Raw genomic sequence first — 22,345 nt, forward strand, 5'->3', positions numbered from 1 at the left:
CTGCGTGGGTTTTCTCCGGGCACTCCGGTTTCCTCCCACATCCCAAAAACATGCATTAATTGGAGACTCTAAATTGCCCGTAGGCATGACTGTGAGTGCGAATGGTTGTTTGTTTCGATGTGCCCTGCGATTGGCTGGCAACCAGTTCAGGGTGTACCCCGCCTCCTGCCCGATGACAGCTGGGATAGGCTCCAGCACGCCCGTGACCCTAGTGAGGAGAAGCGGCTCAGAAAATGGATGGATGGATGAATGCTCCACTGCTTTAAGTTGCATTTTTTGCTTTCTAGCGTAACTGCCTATTTTGCATATCCATTCTCCTGCATTATGTTGCTGCAGTTGTGCAGATTTGCCGGGGTACGGTAATAAGACTCCAGTGTCTCAATCTCTGCGCTGAATCACAGGCAACACCATAGTTATTCCTCATTTGGTGCTGCTTGTCCAATACGGCGGCTAGTTTCAAGATGGCTGATTGTCATGGCGCTCCCCTACTGTGTCACCACTCTTATGTATAAATAAATCTAAAATTCTTCGCTTACGAGAATGTGTTAGATTATTAGCAGAGGTCATAATACACCAATGATAACAAATTGCCAGTAAACAATTGAAAATGTAACACAGTTTACCTTCAAACCGGGCTTAGGGAAACGGTGGCCTGCAAGTAGATGGATGCCATGTTAATCAGGTCCAACTTGAATAGATTTAGTTACGACCATAAACATTGGGACACCAACACAATTCTCATTTTTTTGGCTCTAAACACCACCACAATGGTTTGAAATGTAAGGAACAAGATGTGCTTTAACTGCAGACTTTAATTTACATCCAAATCAGGTAAACTATAGAAAATACAACAGTTTGTAATGTTTGTATGCCTCCCACTTTTTAAGGGACTAAAGGCAACATGACAAATTCATCCATCCATCCATTTTCTGAGCCGCTTCTCCTCACTAGGGTCGCGGGAGTGCTGGAGCCTATCCCAGCTATCATCGGGCAGGAGGCGGGGTACACCCTGAACTGGTCGCCAGCCAATCGCAGGGCACATACAAACAAACAACCATTCGCACTCACGTTCACACCTACGGGCAAGTTAGAGTCTCCAATTCATGCATGTTTTTGGGATGTGGGAGGAAACCGGAGTGCCTGGAGAAAACCCACGCAGGCACGGGGAGAACATGCAAACTCCACACAGGCGGGGCCGGGGATTGAACCCCGGTCCTCAGAACTGTGAGGCTGACGCTCTAACCCGTCGGCCACCGTGCCGCACATGACAAATTTAACAATCATAAATCAAACTTCCACTTTTTAATTCGTGGTTGCAAATCCTTTGCAGTCAATTATAGCCTGAAGTCTGCAACACACAGACACACCAGACACTGGATTTCATCCCTGGTGATGCTCTGTCAGGCCTCTCCAGCAACTGTCTTCAGTTCCTGCTTGTTGTTCTTGCGGCATTTTCCCTCCAGTTTTGTTTTGTGCAAGTGAAATGCATGCTCAATCGGATTCAGGTCACGTGATTGACGGAGACATTGCATAAGATTCAATTTATTTGCTTTAAAAAAAAACTGGTTGCTTTCTCAGTATGCTTTGGTTCATTGTGTAGCTGCACTGTGAAGTGCTGTCCAGTAAGTTCTGAAGCATTTGGCTGAATATGACCAAATAATATTGTCCAAAACACTTCAGAATTCATCCTGCTCATTTTCTCAGAAGTCACATCATCAATAAATACAAGGGAACCAGTTCCGTTGGAAGCCATACATGCCCACGCCATGACACTACCACCACCATGCTTCACTGATGAGGTGGTTTGTTTTGGACTATGAGTAGTTCCTTTCATCCTCCAAACACTTCTCTGCCCATCACTTTGGTAAAAGATGATCTTTGTCTCATACGTCCATAAGATGTTGTTCCAGAACGTTTTTAAATGTTGTTTGGCAAACTCTAATCTGGCCTTCTTGTTTTTGAGGCAGCTATCCAATGGTTTACATCTTGTGGTGAACCCTCTGTATTCACTCAAGTGAAGTCTTTTTTTGATTGTAGTCTTTGACACACATACACCTACCTCCTGGAGAGTGTTCTTGATCTGCCCAATTGTTGTGAAGATTATTTTTTTTTCACCAGGGAAATAATCTTTCAGTCCCAGTATTTATATACCTGACTGTAAAACATACACAGTGGGAGATTTTTCTGTTAATTCAAGTTAATTAATTAATAAGCATTATTCCCTTGTGAGGTAAATGTATGTATGCATGATGGCATTATACATTTGAATTAATAATGAATAATATAAATTATAGAGTTGCTGTTGTCTTACTGCGCATGTTGTATAAAGCCAGTTCAGAGGTTCATCGGCTAGGAAAATAAGGCCTAGATCGCCATTTGTGTCATGAACGGAAAAGAGGATAGGACCCAAAAATGCACGACTCCAAAACAAATGGACACTTTCCAAACAGAGAGGTTTAATAGACGGGCATAGGTCGGTACACAGGCAGGCAATCCAAGAAAGGCAACAGTATCCAAAAACACGAGGCAAAGAGGCAAGGTCGATAATCAGAACAGGGTCAAATCTTACTGTGAGTCTGTGACGTGGAAACAAGGAAAGCTGGAACGCGACGACAAGGTACAACGAACTGGCAACGAGAGGGAATGAGACACGAGGTTAAATACAATAGGTAATTAGGGTGAACGAGGCACAGGTGGTGAAGATGCTCACAGGAGCAGGTGTGTGTGAAACAGGGGGGAAGACAAAACCCGGAACACACACACATGACAATTTGGTGACCAATGTTTGGGGCAGCTGGTGATGACGTGTTCCATGGTTTGTAGGGTGTCTCCATATTCACATTGGGTACTCTTCATCGACTCGCCAAAGCGTCCCATGCTTGTTCTCAGGCAATTGAGTGTTGTCCACTGCTTTCACGGCAGGTGCTGGCCAGGAGCACCTGTGGGGTCTTTGATGTAGTGGTGAAGCCTGGATGGTTTTGCTGCCTTCCATTGTTCCCTCCATCTTGCCTTAACCAAGGAAGCCTCGCTGATGTCAGCTGGAGTTGTGAGGACCAGTTCAAGCCTGTAGAGTGAAGGGATGCCGGGACTTAAGGCAGTTGTGCTGAGGTCTTTCTGTGATGATGTTGTGGAGGAGATGGGATTCACTCATCTGTGCCTTCCAAGAAAGAACCAGCATGGCTCCTTCTGATCTGGCCTTTGCTGGAGCAATGATGGCTGGGACAGGAAATTGGTGAGTTCGAATGGCTCGTAGGCATCTGGAAACAGTCTGTGGTGCATCATTGAGGACAATACCCAGCTTGTTCAACTACCACCTCCGGCAGAACTTCGGCCACACAGGCGGCCGACCAGAGCTATAGCTGTAAGGTGGTTGGTGCCTGTCATAGCAGCAATCCCTGATTCCATCGGTGGACACCAGTGGCGATTCCGTCAAGGTGGAGGACTGTGTCCCTTGGGGAGTTCTTGGGGGGCGGGTGCTTTGGGACAATGCGGTACCGGACACCATTATACGGGTTGTTCGGTCCCCGTATGGTCAGTGTCAGAGTTTTGTTCGCATTATATCGGATTAGTTTCCAGTAAAGGTTGGACTTTGCCAAGGCTGCACTTTGTCACCGATTCTGTTAATAACCATTAAGGACAGAATTTCTAGGTGGAGCCAAGGTGTTGAAGGGGTCCAGTTTCGTATTGCATTTCCAGATGATGTGATTGTAAAAGCTGCAATCTTCAACTCTGGCTGGAGCGATTCATAGCCAAGTATGAAGCGGCTGAGATCAGAAATGGCACCTCCAAATCTGAGACCATGGTACTAAGTCAGAAAAGTGTCCAGTTCCCTCTCCAAGTCAGGGATGAGTTCCTGGCCCAAATGTAGGACTTCATACGGTCTGCCTCACAATCCCCTTCAGTGTAGCCTGTCTCCATTCCAATATCTGTAAAAACTACCAACTCGTGAAGCACAGAGCCTGACATGTTAATTAGAAACAATTAAAACAACCTTTGTCTCATTGCTTTATCAAACTGGCAGCCAGAAAAACATCCACCTCCTTATTCCCCGTCCTATGAATCATCTGATAAAATCCGATTTCGACCGAGTTGTTGATATTATTCACACAAGTTCAGTAAAACTCAAAATTACTGCAGACATTTTTTTTTCTCACAGATCTTGTAAGATGGCGCCTACCAGTGTGGTCGCCTCGGTAACGCGCTCTCTAGTATTGTCTTTGTTTTTGTGTTTTTCGTCCGTCTTTGGAGACCTTACACGACTCACTTACACAAGGGGAGACCTGCTAACCATCAAGGAGTCTACTCCGGACTTTCTGTCACCAACTTTCGAATATCCGCTCAGTTTTTTCCCCGAGTTACTCACCGGAGCGGCGTCCGCGGTTTTCGGCGCATGGAGACGGAAGCGGCGCCACAGAGGGAAGCGAGCCAGCATTCAGGTGAAACTCCGCAAGAGAGGACACAGATTGGCGTTCCCGTCGATCCACCTCGCGAATGTACGCTCCCTACCCAACAAAATGGACGCGCTTCATCTTCTGTTAAAGACCAGGAAAGACTTCGGACGTTCCGCGGCCATGTGCTTCACGGAGACCTGGCTTTGCGACGCTGTACCCGATGGCGGCGTCATGCTCCCCGGCTTTCACATTCATCGAGCGGACCGCGACATGGAATCATCGGGGAAAACAAAGGGCGGCGGGATATGCCTCTATATCAACGAAAAATGGTGTACGGACGTCACGGTGCTCAGCACACACTGCAGCCCGCATTTGGAGTCGCTATTCTTAAACTATAAACCATTCTACTCGCCACGTGAGTTCGCATCATTCATACTGGCTGGAGTCTATATAACGCCTCAAGCTAATGTAGTGTACTGACTAAAATGTGTTGAACTGTATTTGAATTGCTGTTGTGAAAACTAGTTAAAAGTTTGTTTGGTTCTTTGTGTGGATGGATACTGGGGTGTCCTGCGTTCCGAGGGGTCTGTGAACATTTCAGGGTTTTTTTTGTTTTAATGATTGATTGAAGGGGTTTTTTTTCGCGGGGGTCTGCACCTGGTTTTTGGACGCGAACGGATTTTTGGACTGTTTTGAACGCGAACGGACTTTTGACTGTTGGCAACGCGAACGGATTTACTATTTCAAAGCCACGGGTCCTGTCTGCTGAACGCCACGGGTCCTGCCTGCTCAACGCCACCGGGCTGCCGCTTCGACGCTACGGGATCCAGTCGCTGTGCCTACTGAAGCGTTTTGAGGGCTCGTTCCTACGACAATCGGTTTAGGTTTCTTTTCCCCAGTGAACTGAGGGTTCAACGGTTTTGTGAGTACTGCCTTTGAGGGCTACACTAACACGAACGCCGCATTGCTAACGCTCGCCCATTAAGTCAACGAAATTGAAAAAAAACACCCAGACTCACCCCTCATTATTCTTGGGGACTTTAACAAAGCTAAACTCAACCACGAACTCCCTAAATACAAGCAGCACATCGACTGTCCTACCAGGGAAAATAATACTTTAGACCACTGCTACACTACGGTAAAAAACGCATACCGTGCTATACCTCGTGCAGCCCTGGGCTCGTCTGATCACTGCTTAATTCACTTAACACCGACGTACAGGCAAGAACTTAAATGTGCGAAGCCTACAGTGAAAACAGTCAAAAAGTGGACAAATGAAGCCAAGATGGAACTTCAAAGCTGTTTAGACTGCACAGACTGGAGTGTCTTTGAAAATTCAGCTGGCAGCCTCGATGAATATACGGACACTGTCACATCCTATATCAGTTTCTGTGAAGAGGTCTGTGTACCAACAAAATCATTTCGCACATTCAACAACAATAAGCCGTAGTTCACTGCTAAACTTAAGCAGCTTCGCCAAGCTAAGGAGGACGCATATCAGAGCGGGGACAGGGCCCTGTATAATCGAGATAGAAACCAGCTGACTAAAGAAATTAACATTGCAAAGAGGATCTATACAGCAAAGTTGGAAAATAAGTTTAGCGCAAACGACTCTAAATCAGTCTGGAATGCATTCCAATCGCTGACTAATTACAAGCGACGATCCCCCCAAGCTGAGAACAATAGCACACTAGCCAACGACTTAAATACCTTCTACTGCAGATTTGAAAAGGACAGTTTCACACCACACACCCACCCGGCCGCACCCGCGACCACAATCACACCTCTGACCTCTGCGTTAACCATCCATGAACAGGATGTGAGACGCATCTTCAAACAACAAAAGATTAACAAAGCGGCAGGCCCGGACCACGTGTCCCCATCCTGCCTCAAAGTCTGCGCAAACCAGCTCGCTCCAGTCTTCACTCAGATCTTCAACAGATCTCTGGAAATGTGCGAAGTTCCATCCTGTTTCAAACGCTCCACCATCATTCCAGTCCCCAAGAAACCTGCAATCTCGGGTCTGAATGACTACAGGCCTGTCGCTTTGACATCTGTGGTCATGAAGTCCTTTGAACGTCTCGTGCTGGACCACCTCAAGAGTGTCACAGGTCCCCTGCTGGACCCCCTGCAGTTTGCCTACCAAGCGAACAGATCTGCGGATGATGCAGTCAACATGGGACTGCACTTCATCCTAGAACACCTCGACAGTGCAGGGACCTACGCGAGGATCCTGTTCGTGGACTTCAGCTCAGCGTTCAACACCATCATCCCTGAACTCCTTTCATCCAAGCTTCTCCAGCTCAGCGTCTCACCTGCCATCTGCCAGTGGATTTACAGCTTTCTGACGGGCAGGACACAGCAGGTCAGGCTGGGGGAGGCCACCTCATCCACACGCAGCATCAGCACTGGGGCGCCCCAAGGTTGTGTCCTCTCTCCGCTGCTCTTCTCTCTCTACACGAACGACTGCACCTCAGCGAACCCGACTGTCAAACTCCTGAAGTTTGCAGATGACACCACTGTCATCGGCCTCATCAAGAACGGTGACGAGTCTGCATATCGACAGGAAGCGGAGCGGCTGGAGCTGTGGTGCGGCCGACACAACCTGGAGCTGAACACGCTCAAGACTGTAGAGATGATCGTGGACTTCAGGAGGCATCCTTCGCCACAGCTGCCTCTCACGTTGTCCAGCTGCCTTGTGTCAACCGTCGAGACCTTCAAGTTCCTGGGAATTACAATCTCCCAGGACCTGAAGTGGGCGACAAACATCAACTCCGTCCTCAAAAAGGCCCAGCAGAGGATGTACTTCCTGCGGCTTCTGAGAAAGCACGGCCTGCCACCGGAGCTGCTGAGACAGTTCTACACAGCGGTCATCGAATCAGTCCTGTGTTCTTCCATCACAGTCTGGTTTGGTGCTGCTACAAAAAAGGACAAACTCCGACTGCAACGGACAATCAAAACTGCTGAAAGGATTGTCGGTAACCCGCTACCCACCCTTGAGGACTTGCACGCTGTCAGAACTAAGACAAGGGCGTGCAAAATCCTCTCGGACCCTCCCCACCCCGGTCACCAGCTCTTCCAGCTCCTTCCCTCAGGTAGGCGCTACCGATCAATGCAAACTAGAACTAGTAGACATTCCAACAGCTTCTTCCCTCTTGCAATCAACTTCTTAAACAGCTAACCTATAATTCCATTACAACAAGCTGGCAATTTTTTGATTTGAGTTCGTTGTCACATTTCTGTGGGGCCAATTATGTATTACTCGTGCACTCGCTGTAGTTGTCTCGCCATGCTGCACTCTTTGCATATACTTGCCACTCATGCCAGAGTAGCATCTGCTCCATTTGCACACTGATTGAGGAGTATCCGTAACATTTGGACAGCCATTGTCCCAGATTATCGCACTACTCGTCACTTTAAACCGCATACACTCCTTGAAGTCTCAGCGCCCTTTGCACAATGGTCATTGCACCGAACTATTGCGATATTAGTAATTCGAACTGCTCTAAGTGCTAGAGGACTCTGCATCTTTTTGCACAATTGTTTTTTGTCAATGTCTTTATGTCTCCAAAGTGTTCTGTAAATTGACTGTCTGTTGTACTAGAGCGGCTCCAACTACCGGAGACAAATTCCTTGTGTGTTTTGGACATACTTGGCAAATAAAGACGATTCTGATTCTGATTCTGATCTTCCAAACAGCACAGCTACACACTATAGTTCACACCCTGCTTTTAATTTAACACTCATACATAACACATAGTGCACTATAACTGACTAGGTAATGCAGTGTATGTGAGTGAAAATGTCAGCCCTCTGATTTACAAGTGTGTATGTGCATCTTTTCATGGTGATGGTTTGGCTCCATTGGGAAGCTGAATCAGAGGCGGTGAGTAATCCCCTCCAGTGGTGCTTTGTTCTGTCAGTGGGACAGTATGATATTAATATTCTTTATGCTGACAAAAATTGCTTGGTTCTCTGCATGACTGCTCAACCTCATCGCATGCACAAGAAACAAGAATTCTGATCATAGGTGCTTTCATGACTAAAGAAAGCTCACATCACATTTAAAAGGTCAGAAAACCACAATGCAACATGTACCATACTTAAAAAACAAAAGCAGCAACGAGAGGTTCTGAGCTATCTTTTCATCCACGTGTCTGCAATCGCAGTAAGAGATTATTCTCTGGGACTGACCTCAACAAATGACAACAAAGAAAGCGAAAGTCTTTCAAGAAAGACAGATTTAGAACAATTACCTCTTACATTATTTATTCTGGGGGGCTTAGACTAAGGCAGAACAGAATTACAGAGAAAGACTGAGTTTGATATTTACGTTTTATTTCTTGCTGGGGATTTATGTTGCGCATTGAAACAAGGCAAACATTTTTAATGCAATCATCTTTCTGTGCTGGGCCTTGATATTAAAGTCCCTGTTAAGCGAAAATAAAAAATCTCAAATTTGACACCGCGCAGAGAAAAGTATCGTAAACAAACCTGCCAAATTTGAAGAAAAAAAACAAGTATATGAAATCAGGCTTCAAAATGGTGAAAAACTGAGTTGTTCTCTCAGCGTGCCTACTGAATGCGCTGAAAACAAGTCCCACTAAACTTTCCGCTGTCAATCAAATATGTTTGTGCATCTAGCATATACCTACAAATCCCTATACATTTGAGCCGCGAAAATATATCTCCTAAAAGACTACGATAGCTTGAATATATCCCAGAGAGTCATCACAGGGGTTTTCCATGACGTGACGAGAGATATATAATTAGCATTATATCTGGATCTCTCAGCGCTGTTGTTTTTTTGTTCTTTTGTTTTGTTGTTTGTTTTGTTCTCTACAGTCAATCTACAGTAGGCCCAGGATGTCATGAGCTATCCTTGTAGTTCCTGTTTTGGAGCTTGGGTGGCGCTTTGCGTCCCTCTCGCTCGCTCTCTCTCCCTTCCCTGTAATCAGCACCACCTTGGCCGCGCACCTGTTTTCAATCAGCCGTCATCATCTCTGCCTGCATAAAAGCCTGCCAGATCATTGAAATCCTCCCGAGGATTAACGTTTGACCGTGGTACACAGGTCTTGCACATTCACGTAAACTACGCCTTATTTGTATTATTCCGACTCCCATGTTCTTCCTCGTCCTCGGTGCTCCTTCCGTGTTCCCTGCCTTGCTGACTTCTTCCACCACGCCGCCAAGCCATCCATCTGCCCACACCACCACGCCTTGCACCTTCCCCATCTCGACGACCCGCCATTACACCTCAGAGATCCAATTCCCACTTCCTTTTCAATAAATTATTCACCACAAACTTCTCAGCCTCCGCTTGATACTGGGTCCAGTGAAAACATATAAGACGTTCGTATCGTGACAGAATACTCTGGCCAGCATGGACCCAGCAACCCCGGAGGCGCTAAGACAAGCACTCACCCTCTAAGGTGCCCATATAGGAAGACAGGACAAAGCTCTCCAGGAAATCATGGAATCTCTAACCACTCTCACACAAGTTTCCCTCCTTTCTGCCAAATTGCAGTCCAACCACCCGCCCGTAAGTACTCCTTCCGAGCCCACAGCCTCCGATCCATCCCGCCTCCCATAGAAAGAGCATCATGTTCCCCCGCCCGAGCCCTACTCCGGGGACCTAGGTGCATGCAGTCAATTCCTCCTCAGTTGCTCCCTGGTATTCAATCTACAACCGTTAAGCTACCCCCACCGAACAATCCAAAGTAGCTTACATAACTGTAGCGTATATTGGTTGAATCAACATGTAATTAATTTAGGAGAAAAGAATAAGCCAGAAGCGACACCTGCGTTACTTCCGGTTTAGTGTAATTATAAATTTAATCGTTAAAATCAAACTAATCTGTATCGTAAGGGGCACCACGTCACCTTTTGTGGATAAAATTTAGGGAAAGTGACGAAAAACCTTTTTATCAGGCTCGTAATCTGAAGGTTGCTACACTTTATGAAATTTTGAGTTATAGATGACAGAGGCTTACGTAAACTCTGAACACACACAAAAAAGAGAAGCATGGAGGCAGATTTTAGTTGAAGAAGGAAAAAATGTAGAAAAATAAAGCAAAACAAAAGAGGCAGAAGACGAAAATTGGTTGTTCGTCACGCCTCCTTGGGAGAATATGACCGTCTCTCTTCCTGCCTTTTTTGTGGCTCACTTGCAGTTTCAGAGCGATCACGCTTGGCTGGAAGCGTACCTGGTACCTTAGTAGCAGCTACTCTGATCGCCTAGCGTTGGCCCACGGATAGGCTGGGAAGCCAAGTCTGTTCTCATCCCGGCCTTTGTGGTTACCGAGCCGTGTGCCCGAACAAAGAAACAAACAAACAAAGAAAGGGTAAAGAGGGGAGGGCAACATTAGGTTACACCCCCAGGAACATCAGCGCCGTGTCACCCAGCGACTGTGCATTTATTGGAGTAAATCAGGCCATCACATCTCCACATGCCCCTTGAGACTAAAAGACGTGCTCTCGGGTCGTGGTGAGCCAAACCACCACTTCTCCAAGCTCTCCCTCCAGTATGACCCTTCCCGCATGTATTCTTAGTTCACTTGTATTCTTATTGCCCTCATTGACTCCGGCGCAGATGATCCTCTCGCAGCATGACCCCACGTCCCAGAAACTTCATCCCTGTGCCTTTTTTTCCCGTCGACTGTCCCCTGCCGAGAGAAACTACGATGTCGGCAACCATGAGCTGCTGCCTACATCTGGGCCTTGGAGGAGTCGAGGCATTGGCTGGAGGGGGCTGAGTCTCCATTTATCATTTGGAACGATCACAAAAACCTTGCATACCTCCATTCTGCTAAACGTCTCAATCCCCGACAAGCTCGCTGGACCCTCTTCCTGAGCCGGTTTAATTTCAGTCTCTCCTTCCGTCCTGGTTCCCGCAACAGGAAGCCTGACGCCCTTTCCCGCATGTACTCACCCCCCTCCAGCACTGCTGAGCATGAAACCATCCTCCCCTCCTCCTGCTTCGTCGGGGCTGCTACCTGGAGGATCGAACAAGTGGTCAAAGAGGCTCAGAGGACCCAACCGGATCCCAAGACCGGACCTCCAGACTGGCTGTTCATGCCCAATTCCGCACGCTCTGACGTCCTTCAATGGGCCCACAACTACGCGCTCACCTGTCATCCCGGAACCACGCTTACCACCCATTTCATCCAACAACACTTCTGGTGGCCCAGTCTGGCGAAAGACACACGAGAGTTCGTCCTAGCCTGCTCTGTCTGTTCCAGAGGAAAAGCTTCGCATCAACCCCCAGCTGCTCTGCTGCGCCCCTTACCCATCTCAAGCCGCCCTTGGTCCCACATTGCCTTGGACTTTGTCACCGTTTTACCCCCCTCGGAAGGTAACACCATTATTCTTACCGTTATCGATCGTTTCTCCAAATGTGTCCATTACATACCCCTCCCCAAATTACCCTTTGCTTTTGAAACCACGGATCTCCAAAACCTTCATGTATTCAAGATCCATGGTATCCCCACGGTTCAAACCCCCTCAAACCGACTGCTTGGGTAACAACGACAATATTGCTTCCTTACTTATTCTGTGAGAAAAAGACTTTCCAAAACACCACTGATGGAACGACGATGCTCCCTGTAGTGGGGGAGGGGCGACTCATGCTGGATGCCCAAGTGCGTCACTGGGTGCCGTTTTGCACACCTTCAAACATGTATAATGTATGTAGAAAAGAAATCTCCGAATTCATTTTACAGGGTCTTTAAAGAAGCTTGGAATCGTGTGGAAGTGAAGAAAATGTGTATTTTCTAGAGTGTTGAGTGTTTGATGCTCATTATCTGACTAAATTGTGCTTTTTATTAGGATTTTACAAATGCAGTTGTTCACTTTCCTTATTTAGGGGCAGTTAAAACCAATTCCTTGCCAAATTGTTGTGTTCACTGCATATCTTACCTGTTCTCATTACGCTGAGTGTATCTTGGTTGGGGGTCAGCATCTCCATCATTGACATCATAGCTGGCCTTGGGATCCTAAGAGACCAGGAACCAAGGTTAAAATACTGATGTTCTTTGGGTTTCCTAATGATGCAATGTCTTAATCTTTTCACTAACATAATTGCTGATGAGATCAGGGTGGTCTTTTTCAATGCCATCATCCAGGATAGTCACCACAATACCTTTTCCAGTGTAGCCCTGAGCCCAAGCTACTTTGGTATTTAGGTCTTGGTGAGTCAGAGTTGACTGGAGAAGACATAAGATCATTAGACAGGTTTCAGCATTATGTGAGAATTTAACAGAAATCTTTTTGGTTAGATTCACACAGTTGGTCTGGCAAAAATCAAATTTAGTGTCTAAATCAGATTTTTTGACTGGCTATTTACATGTATTCCTGTGTAAATCACAGGAGTGGGAGAAATAATTCTTAGATGCGTTGCAATGCAGACATAAATGATTATGACTTACTTAATACTTTGTAAACAAAATGGAAAAAATGAAAACTCTGAAGTGACTGCTCGTCAGACTACAAATGTGATGCACACATAGAGCACTGTCGTGTGAGTCAGCGAGCAAGCTATGTGAAACAAATTTAAATAATTGGGGAACATGACAAACATGAAGAATTACATTACATGTTTCCACTCCAAGAAAGTGGAGAACAAGCCAGTTTTAACTTCTGCCAGCCAGTGAATCATCTTGTAGATTACAATGCTTAACAAATAAACCCCTGTCATAACGAGTAGAGACCATCCAGCATCATGAAGTACTTCAATTCAGATTCTTTCAGTGAGCTCTCACCATTTTACTATTTTGAACAGGAATTAACAATTCACTCACTCACTCACTGGACTTCTCTGAAAAGTCAGAAACTGATCAAGCATAACAATGTCATTTATCCATTTTCTGCCACTTGGGGTACACCCTAGACTGATTGCCATTCAATCACAAGGCATTACACAATATTAACTTCTAAAATAATTTTTCTGTTCATTAATACAATAAATATTTATAATTTGACATCTTAATCATTAAATAATTGATTTACGATTTTTCTTTTCTTTTATCCATCCATCCATTTTCCATACCCTTTGTCCCCGTTACGTTCTCGGGTAAACCGAGACTATGCAAGCTGACTTTTGGGCAGGAGGCAGGGTACATCCTGGACTGGTTACCACCTCTACCTACCTGGAGCGTAGATTTTGAAAAATAAAACATAATGAAGTTTTTTCTTTTATGCAAAATACAATGCAAATGGATTAAAGATAAATTATAAATAAAAATAATGCGTAACGTACAGACAAGATGCTGCTCAGGGTTTCAACTAGTGCGATGACTTGAGCCATAGATCGATTAAGGCACATACAAACTCCAACTCCAATGACAATTGTGTAAATTATAACAGAATACAATGATTTGCAAATCCTTTTCAACCTATATTCAATTAAATACACTACAAAGAGAAGATATTTAATGTTCAAATGAATGAATATTATGGTTTCTTTTGCAAAGGTCACAGAAATTCAATTTTGGTTTTCGGCCTTGCCGCCTACGTGCAGAGATTTCTCCAGATTCTCTAACTCTTTTGATGATATTGTGGACCGTAGATGATAAAATTCCTTGCAATTGTACGTTGAGAAAACGTTCTTCTTAAACTGTTGGACTGTTTGCTCACTCAGTTGTTCACAAAGTGGTGAACCTCACCCCATCCTTGCTTGTGAACGACTGAGCCTTTTGGGGATGCCCTTTTATACCCAATCATGACACTCACCTGTTTCCAACTAACCTGTTCACCTATGGAATGTTAAAAAAAATTGTTTTTTTATTTTTAAATTTTTTTTTAGCATGCCTAAATTTTACCAGTCTGTTGTTACCCCTGTCCCAGGCATTTTGGAACATTTTGCAGGCATTCAATTCAAAATGAGGGAATATTAAAAAAAACAAAACACAACAAAACAATAACATTCATCAGTTTGAACATTTAAAAAATTGTCTTTGTAGTGTATTAAATTGAATATAGGTTGAAAAATATTTGCAAATCATTGTATTCTGTTTTAAACAACGTTCAAACTTCACTGGAATTGGGGTTTGTATAAACCAACAGAAAATATGTAAACTCTTGCATATGCCTTGTTCCATACTGCCTGGTTTGGTTTGTAGCACTTGTACCCTCAGAATGATTTCATTTCCCCTTCTAATTCATTGACTCCCGCAGCCATTCATGACCCAATGACAACTTCCCTTTTTAGCTGTGCAGTCTGTATCTGTCTTCCAGGAGGTGTTAAGAGGAATGGCAGTCATTGGCTTAAGGGGGAGAGAGAATTGTGTGTGCGGGAGGCAGTGATTTTTGACATTGTTTTGAACATACCAAACAGACATGTTTGGTGTAACAGCACGTCATCTCTGCGTCTGATGAACGCTTATCTGGAATTTCGCTTTACAAAGAAGGACTAGGACCTTCCTCCCTCATGACAATTCCTGGAGAGGTGTCATCTCAGTGACTGAACTAACTCAAACCTTGGTACCGCGAGTACCTGAGAATTTGTATGGACTATTTTCTTTTACTTACAACAAGTGAGAGAGGTTTATTATTTTCTTGTATGTTATGCCGTGCGAGAGACACCGACTTTGTCCAATGAGATTCTTTTTTGTTGTTGCCCGTAGAGTCCGCGATAAAGCCCGGACAGGAATTCTCTTTTATTTCTTGTGTTTTCTGGATCGAACTCCCAATTCCTTTCTTCCATAATGGACTCTACACACATCCACATACAGACACACATGCCATTACTTAAGGGTAGTGTACAGGGTTTCTTTTGTTTGTGTGAATCTATGCTATTTGTGTTATTTTGTTTATTGCGAATTTGTGTTTTTTTCACGGACTCATTGCAAACATTTACAGTATTTACTTATTGTCAGTGGATGGACAACGTCCCAACTTGATTGGAATTGGGGTTGTACAAAGACACAATGGATGGACTTAATGTCAGACATGACTGGCACCCTTCTTTTTTTCCTTTCCTAAAATCCATTACAAGTTGTTCAGTCAAAGCGTGTAAAATAGAGAGTTCAACTCCTCACATACTTTAGCCCATAATATCATTGCAGTAGCAGCTGTGTGCAAACAAAAAAGTTAAAGAGGGAGTTCGGGGCCAACTGAAGCAAAAAAAAAAAAAAAAAAAAAAAAAAAAAAAAAAAAAAAGCAGAGCACCAATAATATTAGAATATTCAAATATCCATCCATCCATTTTCTGAGCCGCTTCTCCTCACTAGGGTCGCGGGGGTGCTGGAGCCTATCCCAGCTGTCATCGGGCAGGAGGCGGGGTACACCCTGAACTGGTTGCCAGCCAATCGCAGGGCACACAGAAACAAACAACCATTCGCACTCACAGTCATGCCTACGGGCAATTTAGAGTCTCCAATTAATGCATGTTTTTGGGATGTGGGAGGAAACCGGAGTGCCCGGAGAAAACCCACGCAGGCACGGGGAGAACATGCAAACTCCACACAGGCGGGGCCGGGGATTGAACCCGGGTCCTCAGAACTGTGAGGCTGACGCTCTAACCAGTCGGCCACCGTGCCGCCATATTCAAATATATAAAGTGTATATATACACATGGGTGATATGGTTTATCTGGTTAATACAATAGAATCTTAACACATATGAGTGACACAATCAAAAACAAATGCAAAAACATACAAAACAAAAGGCTCTAAGGTAAGGGTCTAAATGAAATTATTTAAAAGGGTAAGCAAGAACGTCATCATAAGGACCTTAACTCCCCAGCAGTTGCCTTGGGAATTGCGAACCAAGGCACTAGCACTATAAAATTGGTGTCTAAATGTAAAACACCTGACCAAAAGTTGGTCAGAACATATGCTTGGGTGTTATACCCATTCAACTAGTAATGCTTGAGATGTGGATTAGAGAGTGAAAGCATAATGTGTAGATAATTTATGAGTCTGAATAGCAAGACGAATTAGAGATCATCACACACCAGGTACCACTGTTTGGGGAAATCAGGGTCTGTTGGTTCCTCGAAGACATCCCTCCTCTTCCTCCTTTTCACCACTTGCTGCTCTGCCCATAGAACCTGAGGTGTGAAAACATACACAAGCATATACACTCATCATTTTGACATTATTAGACTTCAATTAGGGATGTCTCAGTTCTCAGTTCAGTTTATTTTTGAAAGGGGAATATGCAATTTCACAAAACACATGAAGTACACATGGTTAAAAAAGCCCAATTAGGGATGTCCCGAGCCAACCTTTTCACTTCCGATACCGATATTGCAGCCTTGAGTTTTGCCATATACCGATATCTACCCGATCCGATTCCAGCAATAATCATACATAATTTACTTATTTTGTAGTATGGAATGTTAGAAAAGGCTTGATCAAGTGATATTACTCAAACAGAGAACAAAAATCAGCAGCAGTAGGCATGAGAAAAGCTGACCCATTCATTATTAACTAATGGGTTATATAAAGTAACTGCTGTGCACGTCTTGACCTCTGAGGGTCAGTGTGGTGTATGGAATGAGATGCACACTTGCAGTAACAAAGAAGGTAGAAATCACGATCAAATATTGTTATTATAACTTGTTTTTCACAGTTTGAAGAATATGCCAGAGATGATTGATATATTGCCTGTTTGTATGTGTTTATACAGAATTTGTGTACCACTATTCATTAGTTTGAGGGATAAGTGCCGCGAGTTCGATGCTAATTTTCATTAACTCGTCAGTGGTGGTTTTCATTCATTATGTTAGCTTGGAGGTCGCGATTTCAGTGAACATAAACAAAGAAAGAAACTAAGTCTGATTTATTTGAACATTCAATAGGTGTAATTCATTTATGTCTGTTTAGTTTTACAGTGAATGTCAAGTGGTGTGTCAATAAACGACTTTAAGGAAGCAACAGTCAATCCTACTCCTTGCTACTATGTTAGCTCCTTAGCATGTTGTGATCACGTAGGCTCTGCATGCCATCTGGGTGCTGCTGGATAGAAGTGCTGGAGCGGAGCGTGGAATTGAGTGCTTCTATAGCAGTGGTAAAATCAGAAATTTTAGATGCTATCCGATCCGATCCTTGTTTTTTTTGCTGACATCGGACTAATTTCTGATTGGGACACCCCTCACTCTAATGTCATAAGTTATTGCAATATCCATCAAACTTTAGCTGGGGACATACATGGCCCCAGCTGGATGCACTGCAAAGCGCATAAATTACTAACATCTCAAATATCGGGAGCTAAATTGCGTGTTAACTCTATCACATTGTGCACACTGTTGGTGGGCGTGTTGCATGTGACTTACTAAGATTGCAATCTTTTACTAGGACCCAAATAGCGGACGCTAAAATGTGTACCCTCACTCAACCCGATTGCTTGCACAGTTGGCAACAGGTGTAAAAAGGGCTGCAATACTAAACGGTGGATACATCGGCAGGAACATTCAGGTTTTTTTCCCCTCATGTCGTGATAAGTTTATATATAGTGCTTCAGACAAGCCGCGAATTCCTCTGGGATGACTGAGCCGTTTTCTATGCAAAAATGAAGGTCACTTTAATAGGGAATTGTAGGCGAGCTGGACAGCAGACATGGCTTGTCATCCCCATGATAATGGTTTTGCACACAGAATTGTTTCCTCTATCTTTTAGAGGGTTTTGCGCTTTATGTAGCTCTGTTGGTTTTCAAATTGGGAAGGGCGTTGCAAGCGCGAAATGAAGTTTGAAGTGATTGAATTGAAAGTGTTAGTGGAAGAGACAAGAAAAGCATATTACTGAGATACAGAAAATAAATCGATCACTTCGATAAGTTGGGTGATGTTAGCAACCGCTTAAAAGCCAGTCTTTGTTTGATTTAACTCACCCTGCCTGCGTGACAATTGGATACTTGTACAGTATGGTCACATCTTGCGTAACATTGTGCTTAACACTTGGGACAGTACACCCAGAAAAGTGCTCTGGGAGTGGCCCAACACCAATTGTTACAGAGTGCTAAAATGACCCATGCAAATGCAAGTCAGCCCTTGGATCATTCAGAAACTCCAAAATTGTATTATTCTGAAGAGAAAGAAAAGGCCTACATGCATGTGCGTGAAGGTTCTTACAATGCTAGTTTTCTTCTTCTTTTTCTTCACAAGGTTTCTCTCAATTGCAAAAATGCAAAATTTGCAAAAATGAAACAATTATGTCATCTCTATTTGCCATATCCTAACAAGGACTTCTTCATGGCAGTAATGAAACAGAAATAACACTGTTGTTCAAATGGAATTGAGAATATATAATATATACATTTAGCGATATTTATCCATTGTTCACAACTTGTTAAAATCACAGTTGTCAAATAGGTTTACTTTATTCAAACATCTTGGTAAAAATAACTGCATTACATAAAATTTAAATTCAAATTTTTTTGCAATATCTATAAAGTTGATGTCAAATAGCATCAAATAATGGATTGTGTTCAATATCAGGGATGCGCAACTTAAGATAGAAGCTACAATTTAGCAATGAGACAACCAGAGAAGTGAAAATAAGCTTAGGACTCTCCAAAACAGATCAAGTGATAAAATTCCCTTTACTTCTATTTGTTCAGGACATTTACATTTATTACATAACACCTAAATTGATTTGTATTAGATCAAAACAAACTTGGTTCTTTTATGTCCTGTCAACACATTTCACGCATTTCTATAATTACACAAGGTACAGTTTCCAGTTACATACAACAGTGTGTGATAAAATGTATTATAATGAACTAATTTTAATTGTAGCTATGAAGACCAAGATATTAAAAAAGGACATACTGTAGCTTGACATTACCACCCTCCATTCTGCATCAAAGCAGCACTTAATGCCTCACACACAGAGATGAATGAAACATTTAAACATAGTGGTGCCTTGAGATAAGAGTTTGATTTCACGCTTGACCACGCTCATAACTCAAAATGGCTGACTGCACGCTACTGGTAAAACTGGGTCCATTATAAATGACTGGGTCCATTGTCTTTATAAACCTGTAACGGGGGATGGAAAGTATACACTCAAACCTCTTGATGTCATGAGGATAGTTTTTAGCACTGCCCACAAAATCAGAAAAATTTAGAAAATGTATAAACAGTCTCAATAATTCTGTACTCTATTGTTCTCAGTCTTTGCACATGTTTTTAGCACTTCAAATTATTTTATATATTTAGAAAATTATTTTATATAACTAGAAACAAAATCAGGATTTTTGTTTTAGGGCACTTTAAAATAATATCTTAAAAAGCTTAACCAAATCCACTGGAGCAGAATGTGGAATGTAGCTTCTAAATCCATCCATCCAACCATTATCGGAGCTGCTTATCCTCACTAGGGTCGCGGGAGCGCTGGAGCCTATCCCAGCTATCATCGGGCAGAAGGCAGGGTACACCCTGAACTGGTTGCCAGCCAATCGCAGGGCACATACAAACAAACAACCATTTGCACTCACATTCACACCTACAGCCCATTTAGAGTCTTCAATTAACCTACCATGCATGTTTTTGGGATGTGGGAGGAAACCGGAGTGCCCGGAGAAAACCCACGCAGGCACAGGGAGAACATGCAAACTCCACACAGGCGGGGCCGGGGATTGAACCCCGGTCCTCAGAACTGTGAGGCAGACGCTCTAACCAGCCTCCACCGTGCCGCCGTAGCTTTTACAATGACACGAAAATATAACAAGATGAAATTCACAAATTGACATTTAAAATTCAACTCATTAATATTTATATTTTTCTCTGTAACAATTGCTCATACTCTTATTGATTGTTTAGCTCTTTTTGCAAATGCATTTGCATTATCTAAGCCTCTGAGTCAGCTTGTTCTCAGTGATGGCATTTGTAGACTCAATCATTTATTACTTACTAATTAAGTTTGGGGGCGTGTTAGATATGAGCTCAAATGCCACAACAATGTCTCCTTGTGCTTTGTAACTGCCACATTCATTCCAGTCAGCTGCATTTATGCTGAAGCCTCTAGTGATGTGGTTGTTGGGTTGTTGCTGAGTCAGGAGGCAGAGACATTGAAAGAGAGTATGGCTTTTTCTGCTGGTGCTCAATCTTAAAGTAATTCCTTTTTTTTTTAACAGCCTAGGTTGTTTGACGGTTTTAGATGAAAAAAAAAACATTTTAGGTTGCATGGAGGTCTTTAGTCAATCGCAGCAGCCAAGTCTTGAAATAGAAGTGAATCTACTCAAGTCAATGCTTGAAAATATTCCTTGTGGTTTTAGTCAAAATTTCCATTTAACCAAATGTAGAATATTCCAGAAACATGTATTTTGTAGAACTTTCTCCTACGTGACCCATACTACTTTTGCTGTTTTTGATTCATACGATACAATGAGGGGTGGGTAGAGGAGCCAAATATTGTACTCAAGTAAGAGTACTGTTACTTGAGGAAAAATATGACACAAGTGAAAAGTAGTCCTCCAAATATTTACTTGAGTCAGAGTAAGAATGTACAAGAGTAACTTCTGAATTAACATATTATATATATATATACACACACATATACACACACACATATATATATATATATATATATACACACACACCGTATTTTCACGCCCATAAGGCGCACCGTATTAAAAGGCGCAGTCTCAGTTACGGGGTCTATTTCTGTATTTAACACATGCATAAGGCGCACCGTATTATTGGGCGCAGGCATGGTAAAACATTCGCGAGCTTAAAACTGTCGTGAACGGAACAGAGGATAGGACCCAAAAATGCACGACTCCAAAACAAATGGACAGTTTCCAAAAAGAGAGGTTTAATAGACGGGCATAGGTCGGTGCACAGGCAGGCAATCCAAGAAAGGCAACAGTATCCAAAAACATGAGGCAAAGAGGCAAGGTCGATAATCGGAACAGGGTCAAGTCTTACTGTGAATCTGTGACGTGGAAACAAGGAATGCTGGAACGACAAGGTACAAGGTACAAGGTACAACGAACTGGCAATGAGAGGGAATGAGACACGAGGTTAAATACAAGGGGTAATTAGGTTGAACGAGGCACAGGTGGTGAAGATGCTCACAGGAGCAGGTGTGTGAGAAACGGGGAGGACAAAATCCGGAACACACACACATATGACAGTACCCCCCCTTAACGGCCGGCCCCAGACAGCCCTGGAGCCCCTGAATGCGCAACGTGGAAGTCCCGAATGAGCGAATCATCCATGATAAACGCAGACGGTACCCATGAACGTTCCTCAGGCCCATAGCCCTCCCAGTCCAACAGATATTGAAACCCCCTCCCCCTCCGACGAGACGACAACAGCCGCTTCACAGAGAAGACAGGGCCCCCATCCACAAACCGGGGGGGAGGAGGGGGCCTGGAAGGCGGGACCAGAGGGGACTCCCGGGCTGGCTTGAGTAGGCTGACGTGAAAAGCAGGGTGGACCCGCATCGACCTTGGGAGCCTCAGCTTCACGGTGACAGGGTTGATGATCTTTATGATGGGGAAGGGCCCAACGAACCTGGGAGAGAGCTTCTTGGACTCCACCCGGAGTGGAATATGTTTGGACGAGAGCCAAACTCGCTGACCCACTTTGTAGTTCGGGGCCGGTCTCCTCCGACGGTCAGCAGCGGCTTTGTAGGACCGTCCCTGGCGCAGCAGCATCTGGCGGGCTCGCTCCCAGGTCCTCCTGCAGCGTCTCACCAAGGTTAATGCCGCTGGAACTGTGGACTCTGGGGCTATGGCAGGAAATAGAGATGGTTGGTAACCATGCACAACGTGAAAAGGCGATAGACCAGTGGATGCAGAGGGGAGGGAATTGTGGGAGAATTCGACCCAAACCAGTTTCCGAGACCAGGATCGCGGCTCCTGTGAAGCGAGACATCGGAGCCCAGTCTCCAGGTCCTGGTTCAGCCTCTCGGTTTGGCCGTTGGTTTCAGGATGAAACCCAGATGACAGACTGACGGTAGCACCTATGAGATTGCAAAACTCCTTCCAAAATTGCGAAATGAATT

At 44.1% G+C, this 22,345-nt stretch overlaps 1 protein-coding gene across 7 annotated transcripts in view; it reads right to left on the bottom strand.

The window, feature by feature from the left end:
- Positions 1-22,345, bottom strand: part of furinb (furin (paired basic amino acid cleaving enzyme) b) — a 142,942-nt gene that overhangs the window by 59,702 nt on the left and 60,895 nt on the right. For 4 of the 7 annotated variants that reach the window (XM_061772877.1, XM_061772874.1, XM_061772876.1 and 1 more), the window contains 3 exons: positions 16,345-16,440; positions 12,467-12,595; positions 12,309-12,385 (listed from right to left, as the gene is read on the bottom strand). In XM_061772877.1, coding sequence (XP_061628861.1) covers positions 12,309-12,385; positions 12,467-12,595; positions 16,345-16,440 — 302 coding nt within the window. Of the gene's footprint in view, positions 1-11,322; positions 11,387-12,308; positions 12,386-12,466; positions 12,596-16,344; positions 16,441-22,345 lie in introns of those variants that run through there. The other 3 variants (XM_061772881.1, XM_061772880.1, XM_061772878.1) reach the window with 3 other exon arrangements.

Source organism: Phyllopteryx taeniolatus, chromosome 5, assembly GCF_024500385.1.
Source record: "Phyllopteryx taeniolatus isolate TA_2022b chromosome 5, UOR_Ptae_1.2, whole genome shotgun sequence".
NCBI classification, from domain to species: domain Eukaryota; kingdom Metazoa; phylum Chordata; class Actinopteri; order Syngnathiformes; family Syngnathidae; genus Phyllopteryx; species Phyllopteryx taeniolatus.